We start from the raw sequence: 25,059 nt of genomic DNA, 5'->3' as shown, positions 1-25,059 counted from the left end.
TTATTAAACGTTTCTTGACAGAGAAGAGGAAATAAATTAACACAAAACAGAGATAAAGACAATCAGGGAAGAAGTGTTAAGGGAACTGAGAGAATGTTCTGGGTTCAATATAAGTTAAGCTCAATCGACAGCATTTATGCCATAAGGTTTTTTCAGGATTTAAAAGCAGAACTGTAATACTTCTTATAAAAGCACTTACACTACATTCATTCATCTGTAAAACCTGTATTATTTGATCTTTACATTTGTTTTGGTCATTTTAAAGTCGTTTTGGGTTTTAGGTGTTATGTGGTCATGGCAACAAAGTTTTATTTAACTTCACACAGAAAAGGTCAGTGACTTTTTTTTTTTTTTACAATTCATATTATCACACATTATTTTGTCTTGTGGTTCAACTGTTTAAACACTGATGAATTGTCCCTATTCACTTCCATTGTAAGTGCCTCACTGTAGCCCAGATGTTTGCGCTGTATTTTTAATAGTCAAAATTCACTTTTGTGGTAATCAACATTATGCAAAATGTGCTGTCGATTGCGTTTAACTTGTACTAAAACTGGAATATTACTTTAAACAGTCAAGATTTAATTGCAGTGAGCTTTCTGGAATAATAGAGGAGACTGTAGATATGATCCTACTTCCAGTGTTATGCGTTCTGCTCAGTAATTATCTATTAACACTTCTTTTTGCTAATTCTGATAAGGCATTTTGATTGTATGGTAATAATCAAAATAGGTTGGAGCAATTTGGCCAACCGACATTTCTCAGCTATGCTTCTGGGTGGTTGCACATGGAAAAACCCCTTTGAAATAGAAAGAGGGCAATGGGGATTTCCTTTATCTTTATACCTTGTTGTGATCAGATTATCTTCCCCACTCCATGTGGAAATTGGTTACTGCTAGAAGGAGGTCACCTATATATCACTTGATATTCCGGTGGCACAGAGATTTAATGCTCAAATCACACGCACAAACATGCCCGCAGAAGCGAGTCACGTATTCTAGCTAATCTTGATTATGTTCCGTACTCATGATATGTATTTGTTTGCTGAGTGCAATCAGATTTGATTTTCACAGACTGCTTCTCATTTTCAGAAGGGCGTCAGTGATTAGGATTCTAGCGCGTGCACTTATCAGGTTTATAAGCAAGCCCTGAAAGGAGAGACCTGATTGGTAATGCATACTTGAGCAGTATGGGATCAAACAAAGTTATTAGGTGGAACAGTGTTGCCCCCAGCCTGTAAAGCCTGCAACTTGGGGGTGGTGGGAGAGGAGAATATTCTTCTTCTGCCACACATGAGTCCAGTACTTTGGTGTACCTCACACATATGTGTCACCAAGCACATTTCCATTACCCTTTAAATTGCACAAATTGAAACTGTGAATTTAAAAAAAAAAAAAATGCTCAATGGAAACACGTCAATTTCGCAAAAACTCCCATATATGGCAAAAAAGTTTTTACGCTCACATGGTAGTTTTTCACGCAATTCGAAAAAGGAATATTTCGCCAAACTGCTCTTACAGATCACCTGCCATATGTAAAATTCGACCATTCTTTAAAAAAAGAAAGTATTTTTGGACAGAAGATGAAAGCTATTCATTAAACTCAAATAAGACAAAAGTATTACTGGATTCTAAACAACAGAAATGCTACAATTTGAATATATCAAGACCTTGAAGCAGATAGGAGGGAGAAACACCCAGAAACACCTCATACATGGCCGCTCCCAAGTATAAGGAGCTTTCCTTGACATAAATGCTTAGATAATATGCCTATGCCTCCTTTGATAAAAAATAATGGCTAGTGCAGTGGCTGGGATATACATAAACCTACCGATATCCGTTGCCATGATTTTTGTAATGACTTATCACATGAGAAAAAAAAAAAGACATTTTTAGTTGCATAACATTGGTTTAAGGCACAATCTGTAAGATTTTTGTATTAAAATAACCAAAAGACACTTGCACAGTGTTATATTTTTGTTCAGCTGTGTACTTACATTTTCCTAAATGTTTCCAAAAATTTATAAATTCAGAGAAATTCACAATTTGAAATAGTGCCTGTTCCTCCCTTGTCACTTGTCTGCGTTATGCCTGGTTTCCTTGTACTGCATAGTAACCATGGCAACAGACACGGACAGCAGGGTAACATCTAGCGACATGCTGTTGTTTTTTCGTTCAAACATTATGGACCATGGCAAGCAAACTTTGGGACAAAAGGACTTGACAGAGCTTGACGCCGCTCTTGCACATTATTAGACAAGGTAAGCAAATAGACTGCATAAGACTAATCAATATTATATAGCTCAACAAGATGAAATGTTACAATGTGCGTCACCTCACAATTTTAATTCGTCAAATAAACTGAATTGTATTAGTAGTATTTCAGCTTTGCGAGTAGTTCGGTAGAATGAAATGTCCTCATTCCTTTGTATCCAATGGGACTCACTTGTGGCACTGATATCAGTCTCTTAATAGCAATCGCGCCCGCGATTATCGGCCACACCCTGCTTTATACCAGTCACGTTAAAAACATGAATGCATTCACTCATCCATAAACATTATTTCGCCATTAATGTTATTAGATCCATCAGAATGACAACAAGTTCCATGAGTCTGCATTCACTGCATTCACATTCACTGGCCTTATTTGAGGTAAGTGGCAATATGAGCCAATGGTATAGTGGCTAGATTTACTGAAGCTCTCATTCATATTGAGAAAAGTTAAATTGATTGAATAATATAAGGGCATTTTGTTGTTTGGGCTGGCGTTGCCAATGCACTTAGTCTGGAAAATACAAGTGAAAAACAAGGGAGAAAGTTATTGAGAGCTACTTCAGAGAAGCTCATTTAAAGAGCACTGACCCGATACATTGTTGAAACTCGATTTGGTTTAACAGAGGAATGGCACACTTTGAATTAAAAGCACTGGCCATTGAACTTGTGGTAAATTAACATAATGTTTTCTCTAGAACTTAAGAGGATGGTTTAATTATGTTTTAATGAAACACAAAGTTGCCTGTCTGTCTGATTGCCAGTGGCCAGATGCTCTAATCAGTCTCTTTTTTTTTCCCCCAATCAGACAAAAATTCTTCTTTTGGCAATGACCTGCTGAGAGTCCGTATACGGGTGTTAAACCCCTCACAGCAGATATTAAACTCTCCACTTGCAATAAGTCTTTAAATTAAATGTGTACTCGACGGTAAGCCCTTGTGTGTGTGATTAATTCTATTACCTGCGTTCAAGACCTAGACCTAGAATTCCGGAGGACCTCATTAATGAGGTTTTTAATAAGGATTAGGATGTCAGGGTTTCAGTGCCTTTCAGACAACGCTTACCTACCACACAAACAAATCTTATTATTCCTTCGTTTGTTATTTTCTGTGGTGCAATAGCAGTGTGGAGGAGACAAAGTGCTCCCTGTGGAGCTGAAATGAGTTTTCACTGTGAAGGGGCGTTACCTCTCTGTCACAGCAAGCACAGGAAATGCGAAGGTAATGAACAGTGACAATGACACGCCATGTCACCAAGCCCACAAACCTGATGCTAACAAGAAAAGTGGCTATAGTCAGAGAATGATAAGATGGCCAGAGACTTGCAAGATGTAAGTGTAATTAAAATATATTTTATTTTTTAAAATATATTAAATAACTTTTTTTATCCACACAAAAAAGAAGGATAAGAAGGATAACATTGAATATTAACAAGGATAGCATTGACATTGATCCTCATCTCACCTCATTTCTTTGAAGAGAGTGAAGAAGCACATTTATATAATATGGCATCTGATCTTATTATTCACAGACAGAATGCTTATTATTAGAACAAAATTTTGAGGTGTAAGCCAACACCATGAATATAGCCTCAAGCAGAACATTCCAAAATGTGAAGATAACAATATGATGAGAAGGAAAATGTAAACACAAATAAACAGCATTTTGGCTGGGGGACAAAAGCCTTCTAGACAATTGTGAGAATATACAGCACATTTACAAATGAAAAATGGGTCACTGAGGCAAATTTATGGAAGAAAAGCTCATTAGAGAAGAAGTGTGCTTGAAAAACTACCTCCCAAAGTGCTCTTTTTTGCAACCTTATAGATTTATGCTTGTCCACAGCTGACAGTGATGCATAAGTACCACATTTTCTTGTAAACACACCAATATTTTCTTATTTATTCACCGGTGAGTTCCTAGAATAAAAAGTTATTTGTTAAACTTGATATTGATTGGATTCTGATTTAATTCTCTCAGAAGCGAGCCAAACCAGAGATGTACAATCCATGCTCTCAATATGCTTTGCGCACAAATATATATGACCCGTGACACGCCTATTACCTCTTATATTGTATCGTGAGAATTTTGCAGTGAATTATGGCTTGCCCACAGACAAGTTATGGATTTTAGCCACTCCTTGAGCTCTTTAAGCCTGCTCTTCCTCTTCCCAAAAGCCTGTCCTTGACACATGGAGCTTGGTAAAGATTGGTGACAAGCCTTTAGTCTTAGCTGTAGCTGTGGCTCAGACAGGTTTAAGATGGCTGCCCTTTACTTCCAGTCCTGAGAGGTGGTGGAGAATGAGATGGGAGAAACTGGCACATCTCTGTAATGTAAGGGGACCTTAATCCATCCTCATCAGATCCAGCTAGTGTCCTAAATCTGGTGAACGGCTACTTGCATATTAGTGTATGGGCAAATTCCAAACAACGTTTTTGTACCCTTCAATGGCACTTCGAGAAGGGGATGCCATTTGTAGGGGAGTTTAGAAAGAAAGTGAATCTTGAATCCCTTCACAAAGCGCTTTTACACAAGTCTGTTAGTGAAGGGTACATGCAATGATCACTTCAAGATACTAATTTAATCATTTATTGTCATGTGACCCAGGGTGAAGTGTCCTCACAAAATTTATTTTAAAGCTAGATAGCGTGCGTGTTCGATACAATGCAATTTTTGAGGTGAATATAATTAAACAATCAATCCACAGACTCTAGTTCAACTCCATCTGGAATAAAAAATAATGAGAATGGGAACAATGACATTTTGGTAAGAGATCAAAGTCTTCATTTAAACCCCAAAGAGACAGTCTGTAAAGAAAACATCCAAAATGCCTCTATTTGTTTTTTTTTCTTAATCAATATCTTCACCATGGCAGGAATTAATCACTTTTTAAATACCTATACATTTAAGTTGTTCAATCCCATATTTATAACCAATAAAGTGTCCAGCTTGGAGAAGTAACATCATGTCTATGATTAATGGCTGATTTATGTTTTCAATAAATGGATATTATGGTATACTATATTATACTTTTTTGTGTAAAAACAAAGTTTTTGCATTGTTGTACAGAAGAACATGATGTGCAAATCCGACATGAATAACAACCTTGTATTTACGCTTTTTTGTCATCACTTATGACATCTGATTTAACTAGCATATTTGCCAAATTTTGACATCTTTAGTAGGGAAACATCAGAGGATACTTAAAACCATCATTTAAGGAAGAATCTGAAGCTAATATAAACCAATGTTTATTGACAATGGATTTGATCTGATGACTATTCTTCGTAAGTAAGGATATCATTAACTGAAAATGTTTTTTTGTTTGTTTTTGTTTTTTTGTTATTTAATAATTGAATTCTCTCAGTTGTTTTCACTTTATCAAAAGCTGATTGAAACCAAGTCCGTGGGTGTCCTCTTGAACTAAAGCGTTTGCTGAGAATTTCAGACAGTTTGTCGATTTTCTCTTCTGAATCGCATATACGACTCAATCTATAAAGCTGGCTTAAGGGTACACCTTTTTTCAGAGGTAGCAGGTGATGACTGTTGGCAGAGAGTAATGTGTTCTTGTCTGTTGGTTTTTGAAACACCGTAGTGGAAACAATGTAATTAATCTTAGATATCAACACATCTAAAAAAAAAAATGAATGGATGACCAATCTTTTTCAAATGAAAATGTAATAGAATCCTGTCTTGAGTTCAAAAACACAAATTCATGTAGTTCTTCTTCTCTTCCTTTCCAAATCAGAAAACAATCATCAATATATCTCAGTACTTAATGTAATGTCCAAAATGATTATTGTTGTAAATTAAATCTAATTCATATTTGAATATAATATTTGCATATCTAGGTGCTAAGGGAGTACCCATAGCAGTACCTTGAACTTGAAGATATTAATTTTTATCAAACTTTTTTTTTTTTTTTTTTTTTGTATATATTTGGTCAAATCTAAGATGAATGTAGAATTTGGAGTTTTTAGAAAAATGTCCAAAGATTCTAAGCCTTCTTTATGTGGAATCAAAGTATATAAAGATGATACATCCAGTGTTACCAAGTCTTGGTCATCTAAACTAGAATATGACTGGGTTTTTTTGTTTGTTTTGTTTTGTTTTATTGGTTCGGTCTCTTAATTAAGAAGACGATTGTTTTACCAATGGTTGTAAATGAGAATCTGTAAATTCAGATAACTTTTCAGTGAGTGAACCATAGGTCGATAAGATAGTAATTAAGTACATTTTATTTATATAGCTCATTTAAACACAGCACAGCTGACCAAAGTGCTGATCAAAGTATAGAACAAAATAAAATAAAATCAGAAATAGAAGACGCCTGGGAGAAAAAATACGTTTTCAGCCTCTTCTTAAAAAAGATGATAGAAGGAGCAAAGCTGGATCTAGATTTATGTATTTATTAATATTCAACAATATTATTGATTTGACTGCACTGACACTTATTGGATGAGAAATGAACTGAGCTGGACGACAACATCACTGTTTTTATGCAGAACTGCTTTATTGATTAAATTAACTAATTTAATAATTGATGACCTTTACAACGGAACTGAATCAGCACTGAACTGACTTCAGCTGAACAATGACACTATTTTCTTTTAAAGCTGCTGTACAGCTGAAATGAACTTTGTTTGCATCACTGAATCATTTTCCTGTTATCACTGTAAAGCTGCTTTGATACAATCTGTATTGTATAAAGCGCTATATAAATAAAGGTCAGTTGACTTGACTATTGTGGGTAATGCAAAAGTACTGGTATAATTGGATGATGATTTGCTAAACATTTGAATTCATCCATTTTTCTTCAAGACCTCTATTTAACATCTGGTCTAGCATTCATCTTTTATAACATGAAGAATCACTACGTATAGTTTTTACCTTAATGATATATTTTTCTGTGTTTTGTATAACTATTGCTCCCCATTTATCTGCTCTTTGAATCATGATCGATTTGCCATTCTTTAAATCCTCTAAAGCTATCTTTTAGACTTGTGCAATGGAAAGATTCTATAGACGTTAAAAGATCTTTATATATAAGAGTGTATAAAATGTATCTGATAGTAGTACGTCCGTACAAACTACATGTAGTTTCCAAAGAAGAGACGGCAATTTTTGTAGGTATAAAGGAGAGTGGAAACACACACACATATTTATAAAATATTTATTAACATATTATTATAAAATGTATATTTATTGGCAACAATTATATTAACAGCAATAAGAAGAAATTCATGTTGTTAACTCTTTGCATTGTTATGGTAACATTCTAAGTGAAGAAAATTATGTTGTCTTTCATTGCTCCCTTTGCCAAGTGCCCTTCACACTGAGTAGGCATAAAGATGCTCACTTCCAACTGGAATTTGCCCTATGACTTCAAGTTAGTATGCCTGGTTTAATTTGAGTGTGTGTGTGGTTGTGGGACATGCTAGTGAGATCCTGTCCCTCTGAGCACACTCTCATCTTCAATTATTTTAGCTCAGTCATCCTGAATGCCGCTGACAGGATTAACATTGCTCAAGCAAATGTCACTCATAAAGGCAATGTTGTCTTTATTTACGCAAAACAATTTTAAAACGCCAGAGAGCATCTGTTTTTTTGGCAGTGATGTCACATATAAAAACTATGTAGTTGGCCGGATGAATAGAAGTGTAGAAACATGGGGCCAGCCATGGAAAATGTGGGGATTGTTTGATCAGGCAAAGATGCGAGAGCTGATGGCTGCCAAAATCCAGCGCCCGAAGCGCTTGTGTTCCGTCACGCAAGAGGAAGCACAATGCCTCTGAACGCCAGGTTTGTTAACGGTGCCTGAGAAATGCTTTCTGATTTGATCGAGAGCCTTTCCTTGCTGCTACTTAAAAATCGGATGTTTTCTATTATCATATGCCTTGATGAATTGGCAAATAATCAGCTTTATCCTCAAATATGTTTGTTTGGTCTTCAAACCTTCATAAGAGCCTATAATTAATGCGGCAGATGCTTTAAAATGCCGCTTTGGCCTGTCTAATTGGCTAACGTGTTTTCTCAGCCAAGCAAAGGGGGAATACCTATAGTAAACTTCTAGGAAGAGTACAAAAAAAAGACTCAACACAGCTCAGATAGACGGGTTTCCCCTGAGTGATCTTATATCTGCTTGTCTGCACAGGCTTTATCAGCCAAGCAGCAGTCGCATAAAAGAATACCAGCATTTTCATTCCGTTAATGTTCCTGACTGAACCGAAATCCGTCTCATCCAGCCTCAGGACATTTCCCAGCCTTCTGCATATTCTGAAACATCGCAAGCTGTGCAATGCCGGGGATGTTAAAGTTGAAACCATCTCCCCCGAACCTTTAGCTCTCTGCCACCCCAGGTTAAAGCATGTCACTTTTGTTCATATGCCGGAGCGGCAGTTTTGCCTCTGTGAACATCACTCGCGGGGATGTGAAGACGCCCAGTTGTGCCTTGTGAGGTGGAGCTGTCACTAAACATAGGCAAACTTTCTGAGCATACTTCAGGGAGACACAGAGACCCAAAATGGCAGGGGTCTTGTTGACACAGTAAGCATATGCCATGCACTTTTAATTAAATGTTGGTTGTGGCATGTTAAAGCCCTTAGCATTAACAAGTTAATATGATTAAATAACAACTCGGTTTGTGTCATCAATGCTAGAAACAGCTTGACGCTATGAATTAACAGCCACCTGTGAATTTCTAGCCTTGTTAGCACTCTGTTATGCCTACAAGAGTTTAGCGTAATGTTAGCATATACTCTATAAAACCTGTCATTTCATTGAAAGCTTCTTTAGGGATGCATGGCATGCTTGAAGATATTGTCTCGTCCTCGTGTAATGAGTGAAAAACAATATTGACTCAGAGCAAATGTAATTCTATAATTCCAGTTTCAAGTACAACTCCACCAGACGTCCGTCACACTGATAAGATGTCTGCTGATAAAGCATTTGTGTTTGTCTTGAAGAAAAAAGATAAGAAATGCATTTAATTAGGACCTCAATATGGTCAATATAGCCTCCGGCACTAAAATTTCTATGAAATCTTGATTAAAGTCCTCCGATAACAGCAGCTTAATAACAAGATTAAATTAATAGAAATTTCACTCTGTTCCCATGGGGGAAAAAAGTGTATTCAGGAGCAAGCTATCCTGTAATGAGTTGTCAATCAAATGCATTGATTTTTTTAGAGAGATGCGCATAAAATCTTAGATTCCATGGTATGATTTTCACAGTGTTAATAGACTCTGAGGCTTCAGAGATTCTTCGCAACATTCACCATCTCATTACCAACAGTGCCCATCTCTCTTATTTTCACATGCGTTTCCTTGGTTGCAGTGAATCCGGTGGGCACTAAGCCCACAAACAAGCCAAGTTACCATGGTGAATGTCACCACAGAGATGCAGAACCTATGCACGTCTCATCGGCACGTTGATTCCATCAGTGTCTGTCCACCTCTATCCTCCCCTGCAGGGGAATAGCAAATTAAATAAAATGGCATGATGAATACATCAAAGCGGCTTGATTAAAAAGCAAAGGATTAACCAGACTCTATATATAAAGACTGAGAGACTGAAGAATGATGGGAAAGACAATATCGCAATTTAACGGAATTACACTTATTGCCCTGACTGCAGAAGGGCCATGTAAATGATATTAAGGAGGATAAGCTTTTAAACACCTCTGAGACAGACTGCCGCTCTCACAGCTTCATTGGATTATCCAAGCATATCTGATGAAAAATGAGATATTCATGCTTTTGTTGTAAAGAGACATCGGTTCGGTTTCACTGTCTGTTGCACATGTCTGTTGTATAGCGTGTAAGTGAGATGGTCTTTGTGAACATATGCGCACTTTCACACCAGATCACATCGACACCTACCTGAACAGTCCATCGTTATTGACCTAAAAACAATCTCAGAATAAGATGCGTGACAAAAAACATTTATTTTCCGTTGACACCTGTGTGTGTTCTTTAGTCTGACAAGAATGGTTTAGTGTTGTGTGAGCAACGGGAACAGCTTTATTTAGCCAACTGTGATCGCCCTTTTATCAGAGCATCACAGAATAGTCTGTGTCAGAGCTGTGAAACCCTGTCATATGTGAAGATGGCCATCAAGGTTACTAACTCACTTCTTGCCCTTTTTCCATATGCCTTTCAGACGGTTGCTGATCCTCATGCTGGTGGATAGACTCCACACAAACTGTTTTGCTTCCTCTTATCTAAAACCAGTGCTCTGCCATGACAATGCCTTCGTCAGGAGAACTCCCGGTTGAGTATTTGTACTTCCGCAAGTAAAAGCTTAGGGGGACTTATCTACTCATGCGTGATTACCATTTTAATAGGTTTATTTTCAAGTCAGGCCTTTGTGGTTTTAAAAAGCATGTGAAGGGTACAAAACTCTTCATTTGACAAAGCTCAGAGTAAATGTATGGCTCCTAAATGAAGATACTTTTATTCTTTGCTGTCTTGCTTGATTCTGTACAGTATTTCATACGAGGGTATTTATTCAACTTGTGGGCACTTTTGGCCAAGAAGAATACTAGAATATTGAAAACACACTTTTTACACTGTCACTATTACTTTTTCTTCTTTTTGTCCCCCTGAAATTCATTTTTGCACAATGTTTTGAACAATGTTTTACTGTGCATATATATTGTATATAATATTATAGTACAAACATTTCTCATATTTTATGTATACTAACTTAGCTTTAAGGATAGAATTGTTCAGGTGGTGGAAATGACGCTACGGTCACCGTGATTTTGCCAAGTAAGACATGTTCCTGGATCAACATATTTTGTTGATCCTGGAAGAACATTTCCAGTCTGAAAATTTAGTCTTAACCCTATTCCTACCCCTAAACCTAATCCTACCCATATCTTATCCCTAAAATCAGAGGGGAAAGATCTGAATAACAATGATGAAGAAGCACCTAACCCTGGTTGCAAGCCTAAACTTGACATAAACGGTAAACTTGTTTCTCAAATCTGATTGGTTGATTGGGATGTTGTTCCAGGATCAACAAAGATGTTGATCCAGTAACATGTCTTAGTTGGCAAAATCACAGTGACCAGCCGGCGACGTGATAATTCCATTTTAGAAACGGTTTCTATTTTTCTGCTACGTTGCGGCTGGAACAACAACACAAAGTATGGCAATGATAATCTCAAGTACTGTTTATGTGCTTTATTTATTGTTGAAAGCATCTAATGTTTATTTGAATATCGTTTTGCGTTCTCAGCTTCGTAGCCGTATTAAAAGTAAGCATGGATAATTCACCTCAGATCGTGAAAAAAATTAATTTCACAAGAACGTTCAAACTGTCAACTCATTGTGAACAAACAAGTGTATTCTATGGCTAAGATTGTTTCAGTCACTCTGTATGTACTTTAAATAATGTTTAAATGGAGTGATATTAATGAATTTGATTATGTACACATCCATTTCATGGACAGCCAAACTGCTTGTCGCTAGAATCTCATCGCATCGCATTTGTTTAGGACACAGTGTAAGACCATTTTAATGCACAATTCAAATATATATATATATATATATATATATATATATATATATATATATATATATATATATATAAAGTTGAAATCTGTTCATTTGAATAGAAGTCAACCCCTAGGACATTTATATGCCCAGAACTGAAGAAACACTTGTTGAATTGGTGGGGATCCAGTCCTTGTTTGTGTGCTGAATTTGATTGGTTGTCTCGCAAACAAACATCTTGAATGGTGAAGTGGGCATCAGTCAATGTCATTCAACAAATAAAATCATTCTGTTGCAATGCTCACTCTCCTCTCCCCATCTGCAAACCCAGACAGATACATATGAATATGTATTGGCTGTATGATAATAGAGTAGCCAGGTTTCTTAAACAGCACTTTTGTGAAAAGGCTGGATAAGAAACAGTTGAACAAAGATTGTTTCCAATACTGGCCTTATCTCAGCCTCCAAATCCATCAATAATAGTAAAGGATGCCAGGATCAGATTGGGCCTTATTTATGGGGAAAAGTTGTCACAGGATCTTGAGAAGAGATGACAGTATCTTTGTGTAAATGTGTGTTTGTACAGTATGTGGGTGTGTGAATGTGGGTAGTATATGCAGCACCCACATGCAAGCCACAAGCTCAGTCTGTTATGTGGGAGCTGTTTGACAGGGAGGAAAAGAATACCACCACGCACATCCCACTCGCAGACACGCTTTCCTTCACAAACAAGCTCTCCTGTTTATTCCAACTTACATCCACATACCTTGAAAGCTGAAGTGTAGTTTCTGCGCAACCAGAATCACCACATGCTATTGCAAATATAATGACTGATTGATTTCAAACAGGTTTCCCTTCAAGCAGAGTGCCCCGCCCCAGAACTCACGCCATTGGCTGAGCCGCTGTTGCCGTGCGAGGCAGGTCGTACTGTAATTCTCCAACAAACAGAGCAATGTTTTGATGGGGCCACAGAGACACAGTGTTTACGCTTGTCGGGTAAATCTTCCCACTAATGGTTTACTTTTAGTCGTCTCTGCATATTAAGCTAGAACAGAAGTATTTTAACATCAGAAAAATTACACACTTCAGCTTTAATTAACAAGCTGGGCGGTAGTCAAATGCGAGTCCTGCTCATTGCCTTGGCTTCCTTCTGGGGAAATATATCCTTTCTCTCCTTTTCTCTCTAGCTGTAATTTAACCTACGGGGGCACGATCATTGATGCCAAGCTACATGTCCTTGAATGATAATGAAAAGCCATCGAGCAGATGCAGAAATTCTAGTTTACAATGTTGTTTACTCTGTAGGCACCTCAGATGTCATAAACGCATGCACACACATTGATTTTCCTTTCCTCCGATAACAAGTAAACAATGATGCATGAAATCATTTGTTGGTTTGTTTTCTCGGCATACTCCTAAAAGCTCTACTGTATCGTCTACCAGAAAAGGGGAGAAATGGGAAAAACATACAAATAGGCTGCCGACAGTCACAGCCATCATTCTGCCGTCAACACGTGAGTCAGTGTTAACCAGGCGGTGAGCTAACAGAGCGCAAGGCAGAGAGAGATGAGACCGCACGACGTGCTCCTCACCTTCTTCCGTGACTGTAATTACAGCCTAACCATGTTTTTTCTATCTTTGCAATCAGTTTTCAGTCTCGTTTCTGTTTCTTTCAGCAAACCTCAGTCATGCTTCCTCATGCCAGACACATAGACAGGATTGAGTCTAGGCAGCTGTCGCAACGAAGCCAGATGAAACAACTGCGAGATCATTCTGTTGAGGGTTTTTTGATACTTCTCGGCCTGAATGCTTGTTGTTTCCTTTTGTGAACTGTCATTATCAATGTACACCGCTTCAAAATGATGTTAGCGTTGCACAGGAAAGAGAAGTGATCACAGAGGCAGATCTCAGAATTGGGCAATTTTCTGGTAAACATGTGCGAATAAAAGGTGCGATGTTGCTGGAAAATATAAATGAGTCTGTTTGCAGCATTGGAGGTATGTTGTATATGTGTTTGCACATGGGAAGACAACAGTTGTTGTCGTAAAACGTAAAAAAACGCACAGAATGAGATGGAGAAAGAGATTAGAAGATGTCTGAAATGCTTTTGCTGGAGGGCAGCTGGTGTTCTCTGTGGTTCATCTACACAGATTCAGAGCACATTGCTACTTTTGGAAGAAGTCCCCTGTTTCACATTGATCTCACACTAAGAGTCTAGTCAAATGCCTTCGTCTTTTCCATACGGTCCCATAGCTCAGTGGGGATGTGACATAAATGTCAAGACTGTGTTATCTGTGCGAGTGCAGGCACCACTGAGCTCTGGACAGACCCGCCCTGTTATCCCTATTTTTCTTCTTTTTTTCTTCTCCTTATCACCCCTCCCTCCTTTACTTCCTCATATTTTTCTGCATGAGGCTAATTTATAACATTTCTGGGTATTCTGATTTCTAATGTTGAGTCAATCTCTCTGTGAAAATGACATAATGATGGATGGACACGTGGATGCAGATCTGTACTCTAAATGGGTTGGCACGACATGTCAAGCAGTGACAGTGGTGCCCTATAGTGTCATATGCGCCATCTAGAACTAATTTAAACATTTTTATGCTTCTCGTATAATTAGAAAAATGCACTTTTTATGACTTGATATTAGTTGAGAGATTGCATGGAATATTTGTACTCTTAAAATATATTTGTCAGACTACATGATTATTTAAATAGGTAGTTCAGCCCAAAATGAAAACTCTGACATCATTTACTCATCTAATCGATTCATTTTTCCAGTATATCTTCTTTTGTGAGTGTAAATGATGACAGATTTTTAATATTTTGGTTAAGCTATGCCTTCAGGTGAGCTGCAGAAACCACTAAAAGGTGATTAAAAATGAAATGGTGACTAAAGACAGCATATTAAAAAATAGAAACTACCCCTGAAATAAGAAAAGAAAGTCTTTTATGCTCATTTTAAGACTGCATTAAAAGTTAATGCGTTGAAATCACAATAAGTATGATTTTTGGATTTAAATATTAAAAAACCACTAGAACAGTGTTATATATTTTGTTTGCAGTGTTATATGTTTTGTTGTTCCAGATGTTTCCAAGAATTTTTAAATCCAGAGAAATAAGCAAATTTTAACCAGGACACAGACTGTGTCTATGCGTCGCCTATCACTGACGTCATACCTGCATTACCCTCGATTTCCAGTTTTATGTTGCAGAAACCATGGAAACACCAAAGACGCTTTAATATATTACATGTTTTATTAGGCAAGGAACAACTGTTTGGTTACATTTATTGACAGAAAACTAATTATTGTTATATAGCTCAACATGTTTAGTCTTATTGTTTGAATCTCGTTTTCTTGATTTGCCACGACTGCGTGTTTTCACCATGTCTGAGAAAAACACTATTTTGAGAGTGGCTAACATAGCATAATCAGGTGCAGCTTTATTTTTACTAACAGTAATACAGCATTTTCTCAATCATACAATATTTTTTAAAATTAATTGCATGCCATTTATCGATACAAGCCATCCAGTATGTCTTAATATGTTATTCTAATATCGATCTAGCTTACTGTGTGTGCAACAAGTGTCTCATCAGCTGCCCAGCAAATGCACAGTAACGTTATAACATCATTTTCAACACACTCAAATGTATCTAATATAATAAAACAGTGCTGCGTTACCCCACATACGCTTGACTGGAAGAAGCGGAAGCGGCAACTGTGACATAATAAAAGTTCTGCTGCTTTAAAGGCGTGTTGCGCTCGTCTCTCATTAGCAATTGTCCCGATTCTTTTCCACCGGCTGTGAGGTGAAAACAACAACTCCCAAGATTCCACGCTCAATCTCTGCGTCATCAAGCTATGCCTTTGTTTTGAATAGGTGACTTCTAGTGGCGAAAATTTACATAGTGTGCCTTTAACGCATTCGAGTGATTCAAAATCCTTAAAGGAATAGTTCACCCAAAAATTAAAATTTTTTCATCACTTTCTCACCCTCAAGTTGTTCCAACCCTATACAATTTTTTTTTTCTTCTTATGTTCAATATGGAAGTCAATGGCTACCATCAAATGTCTGGTTACCAACATTCTTTAAAATATCTTCTTTTGTGTTCAACGGTAGAAATGAACTCAAACAGGTTTGGAACAACACGAGGGTGAGTAAATAATGACAACATTTTCATTTTTGGGTGAACTATCCCTGAAGCATGTGAAATTCCATCATTAACTTAATTTACGTCACACAGTTAGATGATCTCAGAAGTCGGGAGTTTGTCACACTGAGCATCTACAATGGTGCAAGTATCTGTAACACTGGTAGGCGGAAGTTTCTATTCTAACCCTTTAATTTTTCTCCCCTGTTTGTGATCAGATAATTCAAACAAACCCTGTATGTGTGCTCTCGATGCAACGATTGCCCATTGTATTTATGCACAGATATTTGCACATACTATACACTGTGAATTCTGGAAAGTTTTTTTTCCTGTTATGTGTGTTGTTGTTTTTTTTGTTTTGTTTTTTCATGGGTACTTTGGTGCACATAAATTTATGAATTATGGACTCCATATTGATGAAATTGATGAAAATAATCAAAGTGTGCACACAAAGGTCATTTATATTTCTGTATTCGTCCTCTTTTGCAGGTGTAAAGAGGGTTACCGTGGACTTCGTTGTGACCAGTTTGTACCGAAGACAGATTCCATCTTATCTGACCCAAGTATGTACTTTTGTCACTGTATGTTTTCTTTGAGGGAAAATATGAGGGAATCTTTTTATTTTGTGTGCTTCATACAGGGATACAGGAAAAATGAATGTGGTTTGGATAAACACAATGTTATTGAGTTATTTCCATTCCTACTAGCATGAACAACACAAAGCCCTCCCTTCGGTGACAAAATGCTTCAAGATACAGCAAAAAAGATGAGAGAACATAATTTACTGGTTGTTTACTTGCTTTCCAGTCTTAGTTTTCAAAGTTTCAGCCTCTCTAGCATCAGGTGAGTCTCTTAGCCTCCAGGGCTGAGAGTTCTCCACCGACTTCTCAGAACCATGTATTGCTTAAGTAGTTAATTATACCTCTCTCTCTAAGTGCTGAAATTGCCATCACCCTACAATGCCACACTCTCATGAAAATCAGAAAGCATTTGCATATGCTATTTTCACTATAGGAAAGCTGATCTCTAACTCTGAAAGAGCAGAATTTTTTTTAGTGTGATAAATATAGTGCGTAACCCGTTTACCTTTGTTGTGTGATTCTAACAAGTCTCGGAGTGGTAACGAAATGTGATCAAGTGACCATTTTTCATGAAGAGTACATTTCCCTTGTCATTAGGAAAGTCCCTGAATGAAAGTAATTGCTTTGCTAATTTTAGGTCGATGCTAAAGTCATTAGCCATTTCTGTGTTAGATGAGATAGGAAAGTGTCTCACAGGTTAAAAAAAGGACAGTGGAGTACAAGCAGCCAAAGGGAAGTTCATAGTCACTGAAAAGGCTGCCAAAGAGAGATGTTTGCTTTCTTACAGGTTAGGATTGGAAAGATTTGTGAGACCTCAGAAAGCCTTGACTCATAAACCCTTCTTCCTGTGACTCAACTTTCCGAGAGCTATTATACCGGTATGAAAGGAACTACAAGCCTTGGAAGGAGAAAACGGTGAAAAGAGCTGTCCAGCGCACAGATGAATCTGCAACAAGGCTGTTTCTCTGAATGCTTTCCGTCGTATGAATTGTCTAGCTTTTGGGGGGTGATCTTTTCCAGTGAGTGATACGGCAACCTAAACTCCCAGTTAGTGCACTTTGAGCTGCTGACCCTACTGAGTGGCTGGTAATGGGATCTTTCTGTGTAGCCTTTCTGCCAGGGCTCACTTTGTGTCCCCGATACTTCTCTTTCCTATCTGATTTTCTCAATGAAAGCATTCATATCCCCGCTATCCATCAAGCCCTCGGAGACGGAGCCCTCATCTCTAGCAGTGCCATCATCTCCTTCACGGATACACCTACACAGTCCTGCTGGTATTGCCTCCTCCACCCTCCTGTTGACACCGTTTAGCATTGAAGCAATTTTAGGCCAGTGCTGTTGCAAATCTGCTACATGGCTGAAGCTTTCAGCATCTATAGTTTTTGTTTTTTTGTTGTATCCACCTATCCAACATTGATAGAGATGAGCCAGTTAATCCAGATTATGTGCTTGAATTACTATCCATTCCTGCCATGAAAACAAACACAACAGGCTTGGGAGCGGTCTGCATGAGGAGCAATGACAGTTCTCAATATCTTATGTCAAATTACAGCGCTTACTATTTTTTCATAGCCCATTATGCTTTCAATGTATCTTTATTCCACCCTGTTGAGGCCAGTGTTTATTTTTCCCCATTTCTAGTTTGAGCCTGATGTGTTTGGTCCAGTGCATCTTTATTCACTTAACCCACCAAATGAGCCACAAATCACCCCCTGGGGGCGGCTTGGCTTTATCTGCCACCAAGTCTTTTGTCCCCTGAGCTTTTTCACAATCTATCTCTGCTCAACACACAAGCACAAATCATCCGTCGACTGTCTTTTTTGTCTCCATATCGACTACCACATAAGAGATGCGAAAAGAGCCTCGCTTGTGCTTGGCCCCTACCTCCCCCCAGCTCCCTGGCAAAGGAAAGCACTGCGGGTCAGCGACTGCAAGAACCCCAGTGCTTAATATAAGGAATGCTGTTGACTTTCTGTCACCTATTATACCTTCACTGTATGAGCAATGGAGTTAGAGGAGTAGTTCACCCAAAATTGAAACCCATTTTCTCACCCTCATGTTTTTTTTTTCCAAAGCTGTACAACTTTCCTTCTTCCACAGAACACAAAAGGAGAAAATGTGTTTTTATGCTTTTTTTAGGGACTGATGTTTTCAAGCTTTAAAATGTATCACAAAAGTGATCCATATAAATCACGCACTACAGACCTTAGTCAGGGAAGACGTCATATTGAATTTTACATGGAGGAAAACATGTGAGGGATAGACTTCCATTTATTTATAAAGGTATAGATCACATGTCATTTTCAAAATGGAGTTATTTTTAACATGTATTATTTTTAACATGTTATTAATAACATGTTATTTTTTATGGAGTTTTTGTATACTGATTTTTTTGTCAGCTGAACAATTGGCATTGGCATTGAGTTCACTGCATCATTTTCAATCCTGTCAAAATTAAATATGGCACTACCCCCTAATTAAGTCTTTTTAAAGCCAAACATAGCTTTTTTGCAAAAGAAAGGCAGACCTAAATTTAGGTTCATGGGAATAGTGTTGTCGATTCATGAACTAATGAGTCTTTTGAATTAAACCTTTTCAATGTTTAAATGAGTTTTTTGATTTGGTTCACAAAAATGATCTAAATTATTTGTTCATTAATCAAACTCATTCGGTTCTCAAGTTCTAACTCAATTGTTGTAGTAGTTAAAAGCTCACATGAAGGGAATTTTCAAAAGCTATGTTTTATAGCTTGAGATATAGTGCGTATGTTGTATGCACCACTTTTATGATACTTTTATGATGATATTTTGAAGCATCATCTCCTTTCATTACAACTGTGCAAACAAGAGTGACAAGAAACAATTTTTGGTGAGAAAATTATGACTTTTTTTGGACCATCCCCCTTATGAACAAGGAATTCGGTTAGTGAAGCCTTTTTCAGAGCAATGGAACAAACTCAGGGTTCAGCCGGTGACTCAAGGGAGACGGATTTCACAACTGGCTTGCTCAGGGGACAGCGGCCCCTCTCATTTAGGTATTTATCTCTCGAGCATTAGGCTATGTAAGTAAGCCGCACAAAGGAGCTTTCGCCTATTGCTCCAACTATCGGAAGGATTAAGGATTTGATTCATTTTTGTGGCTCGTCCACTCAGTCTCTGAGCGACTGACGTTGATTCAGTGCACTGGGTGCCATTCCTCTTCGATGGCGTAAATGTCTCCCAAGGGTGACAAGACAACGGATGGGAGCCTGTGGTTTATGGGAGCAGTACATCAGGAGCTTGCTGCCAGGATTCGAGGAATGCATGCATATCCGTGCTTAATGACTTTGTGTGTGTGGCTCATGACAGCACAGCGATTATGAGGGGATGAATGTGGCAGTTATTGTGGGCAATCAGAGGCAGCCACAGCATGAATGGTCCAAGCAATGCTGGCAGCAGGGATACGACCGAACCGCTGGATCATCGCCTGGGCCTTTTGTCTCACAGAGCTGTGTTGTGTTTTTTAAAAATCTTACCTGATACCACAACACACAGTGAATTCAATAGGCCCAGAGGAGAGACACTGTGCAAAAATCTCGGGTAGGAGTATTACCAACAATTCTGCTTACATTAGCATTTAAAACAACCTTTAAGCGATTCCACATACTTCATTGTGCCTGCGCTGTGGTGCAGCTGCCTGTAAACAAGGGTTCTGTCCTTATTCACCATGAATTTAAATCACAAGCAGGAATTATTTAGGCTAAAACTAGCATTCCTTGCATTCTCATTAAGAACTGCAGCATGGCCTCTTTGAGAGGAAAAAAAGACATTTCAGCTCATTATTTTCCCACAGATCATGTTTAAATTGCCGCATGAATATATGCAAAAACATGTGGCGTTGAAAAATTGAGGCTGCTATGTGGCGATTCATCATTTGACAGAAGGTTTTCTGTCACTGTGTTTAATTTCTGTTTTTTTCCCCTTTAAGTATGTCCACTAAAATAATCTTTCTTGGGCAAGCTGCAGTCTATTTAAAAACCTAAGACCACCTCTGTCAGAAAAGCAATTAAGTGTGAGGGTTTCATTTTAATTTAAATGAGATTATATTACAGTGGCGTGAAAAAGGGGACTATTCAAATGAAAAGAGCATGAGTGTTCTTCTCTTTATCCGGACTAGCAGTTTTGAGGCTTCAGTGGGATAGAGAAGGGAGAGAGAGAGAGAGAGAGAGAGAGAGAGAGAGAGAGAGAGAGACTGTATTTAGAAAGGAGATTGTGGAGTGCTCTGCTGAAGAAGACATATTGGTTTGAAGCCTTCGGATGAATTAATAAAATTTTTCAACTAGAAAAGACAATTATAAGCATCTCCTGGGCATTACAGTTGACATTGAGGCATTTCTAAAACCCATCCCTTACAAAATCTGGCTTCTCTTGGGAAGAGTATCTATTCTGCAGGCAACTAACAGGCCTTTATGTGCTTTATATTATAAACAGGTTCACCCTCTTCAATATTGTGGCTGCTCGTATCTTGGGTAATCAAGAGAAAGCTATTTTTGTTTCCGAAACGATGCCGCTACAGAATCTTTTCTCCTTCTGAACAATGAGCAGTTTTAGTTGACAAAACTCACTTGCTTTTTATTCATGGTTATTATCTGGGTGATTTAATATGTCTTTGTTTGTGGAAATCTGTATGATAACATCTTTCTCCCTGTTTCTATCTTCATCTCCGTCTATTTAACCACTTGTCTCTTTCTCTCCCTGAAGCAGCAGATGAGCTGGGAATTGAGTTTATGGGTAAGGAAATTTATTATTTCTTAAACATTATTTTTGCCTCCCGATATGAAATTCTTTTGAAAAATCCTGCAGTTTCACATGCTGAAACTCCATCTAAAATAGCATATATATATATATATATATATATATATATATATATATATATATATATATATATATATATATATATATATTTGAAGTAGATCAACATTTGAAGTAGATCAAAGTTCATCAAAGTTGTCCTAAAACCTTCTTCTTAGGACAACTTTGATGAACTTTTGATCCACTTCAAATGTTGAGTACTGTGTATATATATATATATATATATATATATATATATATATATATATATATATATATATATATATATATATATATATACACACAGTACTCAACATTTGAAGTGGATCAAAAAAGTTCATCAAAGGGGTGTGACAAGATCTCACGAGATTAAAATGTGACGAGATTTCTCGTTGACGTGAAAAGTTGAATGCCACCGCTACGTTTACATTACATTACATTACATTACACACTCTCATTTTGCTTTTTATAGAAATAAAAACCATTTAATTCAGCTGGATAATGGTCACTTTAATCCCATAATTGTGCTCATCAAACACAAGCTGCAGAGTCGTATGTAGTACAGCAGGAATTAGACTTCACTGATCACGTGACGAGAGTAAGATGAGATGACTGACAAGACCATGGAGGGGTATTTGTTGCGCAACAGAGCCTAAGCGCCTGGTAAATGTCTTGTCTTGTAGAATGCAGGCTCAGCAATGCCGCTCCGTAGTATGCATGATCTCAAAATCGAAAGCGAAAGTAAAATGCGAGCGCGCATTCAAACGCGAATTCAATACCCCGCATTTTGATAGTGGCTCCCTGATGCCCACAGATATCCCCCCATATGAAAGCTATCTTAATCTGGGCTGTGATTTGTAATTGAGAGAGTACTTTGATTATGGTTTGCACTTAATAAGAGATTACTGTGTTATTCATTTTTATATATATATATTTATATATATTCTGTATATGATCAATTAGTGGAAAGCGGTTCAGTTATGATGTACAGTTCTAAGGTCTGAAGAAACTCATATGAAATCATACAGGAATCTAGTCTCGTTCTCATGAACCCAATCTCGTGTCTTGTCTTGTGAGCTAACTGTCTAATAAATCACAACCCTAATAAATATAAATATAAATATATAAATAATTTATTTTTGACCCCTTTTTATTTGAGAGAGACTACATGGGATATATATTTTTTTTAAAATACATTCATCACACCACAGAACCATTTAAATTGCTTACAAACTGTTATTATAAATGGTTTACAAAACGATGAATCTAAAGCTCTTTATATATATTCATACATTTTAATCTTGGATCATGATTATGTATATTAAAAAAACATTATTAATGTATAACAGCATTAATGTATACAAACACACATGATGCTCTCTGTTCCTAATGTTCCTAAGCCTAATGTTCTTGAGTTGCCATGGAAACAGAGCAAAAGAAATGTATTGTAAAGGCACAGGGCAGCATCTGTATGGGCGATGAGGTCTGTGTGGCGTGTGCGCATACATGTGTGTGTCTGCTTGTGCTCGCCTGTATATGTTGCTGTGTACGTTGCTGTTAATTACTGCAAAGCCCCGAGGTGTGCACCTTGCTGAGGTGGCATGTTACATAGCAAGTCTCTGGGGATAAGAAATATCACACAGCCAAAGGCTAAATACATGCCTTTATACACCCTAACAAACCACAGTATCCACAGACTTAAAGCAGTGCCAACAAAAAGGACCCCAGAAACTGCTGTGAAAATGGATTTTCCGCAGGCTTTCTCACTTTCTGCATCCACATACCCTGCCCTCTCTCATGTGCCTGACAACTGAAAGCATCTTTAAGTGAACGAGTGAATCCTGTGAAGTTTTCCATTAGTCGTGCTTCACACACTCGCCTCAAGATTTCCTCAAAAACTGTCAGAGAAGGAGAGATAGTTAAAGTGGAACTGATATGCATTTCTGCTTCTCGGAAATGACTGCCTCAGTGATTTTAATCTGGATGGTGAGCGAGTCAAGTTGTGGCCATTACGGAGCATGTTTTCCGTGAGAGAGAGAGGGGTGGAGGTGGGGGGTGTTGAGTGCACGTGTGCATGAATGGTCAGCTCTGTGCATTTGTGGCACGAGAGAGCATTTTTAGTCATGGGTGTGCGTTTGTGAGGGAAGTCTAGCCATCTGCTTGCAGAGACTCTCCACCAAACTGTGAGGACCAGTCTTTCAGTCCCTGCTATCCCACTGGTTGCTCTTGGTTTTCCACAGACATAGGTTTGGATGGCTTATTTCTGCTCCTTGGCACAAAAATTTATCCATATAGATTATTTAAATATAGTCTGATGTAGTTGAGCTACCTTTGAAGAACAATGCTGCAGACCTGAACCCCTTTGCGATGCATTGGATCAGCAGATAGAAGTCACACAGCAAATCTCAACACCAAAGTTCTGACATCTAGTGGAACTTCTCCCAGAAGAGTTGAAGTTAATTATTATTCAGGGTTATCATCATTTAGATTTGAATTGAGAATGCTTTTTAAAATCCAACACATGAATTTGGTTCTAGGCTTGACAAAGCCTATTTTGAAAGTTTAAAATATCTTTTATAGACCTTTTTTCAGAGCAGCACTATGACAGGTATGAAAGTAAGGCTTGAGGGAAAGACTTAACGTATTTTCAATGGCATCTGCGGTAAAAAGCTGTATAAAGCTCCTAGATCACTTATAATTTTTCACAGCTCATATTGTCGGGTGTTTTTTTGTCTACTGAAATTTCTTGGAAAGATATTTTTACAGTATTTCGACAGCAGAATGATCCAAAAACACATTAAATAACAGTACAATACACTGAAGAGATGTACTGTATGTTTATTCCTCAGAGCCTCGCTTTCATTCCCATTAAAAATCAAAGATGGCTCTGCTGTGAATTAGGTCTATTGGCACTAGAGAAAGACAAGTAGGGCTAGGCGATACATAGAATATTTAAGCAATATTATCGCAATATCTAAGTCTATTTCACTCTCCTTTTTCACAACTATCAACTATGACAGCTGATAGGTGCTGCTTTCAGATGCTCCTGTACATATTTGTCTGAGCTTTCTGTGAGGAAAGTCAAAGTTTTTTTGCATTGTAACCTATCATAAATGTGTTGAATGTCTGAACAAAATGGCGAAACTGAGGCGTTTAAGTTAATCATTGGCATACCCATTCAATCCACTCAAAACGTTTTCATTAATCACCCTCGCTTACTGTGTTCTATATGCTTGTGAATTATTGCATTATAACCAACAAAGTGTAAACACAATTTAAATAAGAGATTTATATTTAGCTATATCGCCCAGACCTACAGACAACCATTCATTTTTATTTTATTGACCAAGCTTCTTTTTTTTTTTTTAATCAAATCTGTAAATTCCACTTTGTGTAATTCCAATTCAAATACCAGTTCAGCTTCCTGTCAGGTGTGGGCAGTTCAGTAGTGTTGGTTTCCTATAAGCCATTCATTAGGCAGAGTCTTACAGAAAGCACATTTCAAGCCTGCCTGACCCCTGACACACATGAATGTTTAGCTGACGGCTCCCTGCATGTTTCTCTGCTGCCTGTCCCCCATCATCAAATCAAATGTGATTGTGTGCACATGCTAGTTAAATATGCAGAAATGGTTGAACCAGCCGATTAGTTCTGAAACATTCCCTTTACAATCATCTCTAAAATTCGTATTCTCTCGCACTGGGAATGTTTCCATTATTGT

The 25,059-nt window shown here is 37.7% G+C and overlaps 1 protein-coding gene across 1 annotated transcript in view; it reads left to right on the top strand.

Annotated features, from left to right (window-relative positions):
• nrg3b (neuregulin 3b) overlaps positions 1-25,059 on the top strand; it is a 173,633-nt gene that overhangs the window by 136,856 nt on the left and 11,718 nt on the right. The window contains exons 3-4 of the mRNA XM_067370024.1: positions 16,418-16,491; positions 21,249-21,278. Coding sequence (XP_067226125.1) covers positions 16,418-16,491; positions 21,249-21,278 — 104 coding nt within the window. The remainder of the gene's footprint in view (positions 1-16,417; positions 16,492-21,248; positions 21,279-25,059) is intronic.

The sequence above is a fragment of the Chanodichthys erythropterus genome, chromosome 19, assembly GCF_024489055.1.
Source record: "Chanodichthys erythropterus isolate Z2021 chromosome 19, ASM2448905v1, whole genome shotgun sequence".
Lineage (NCBI taxonomy): Eukaryota > Metazoa > Chordata > Actinopteri > Cypriniformes > Xenocyprididae > Chanodichthys > Chanodichthys erythropterus.
This window is presented reverse-complemented; position numbering and strand designations above follow the sequence as displayed.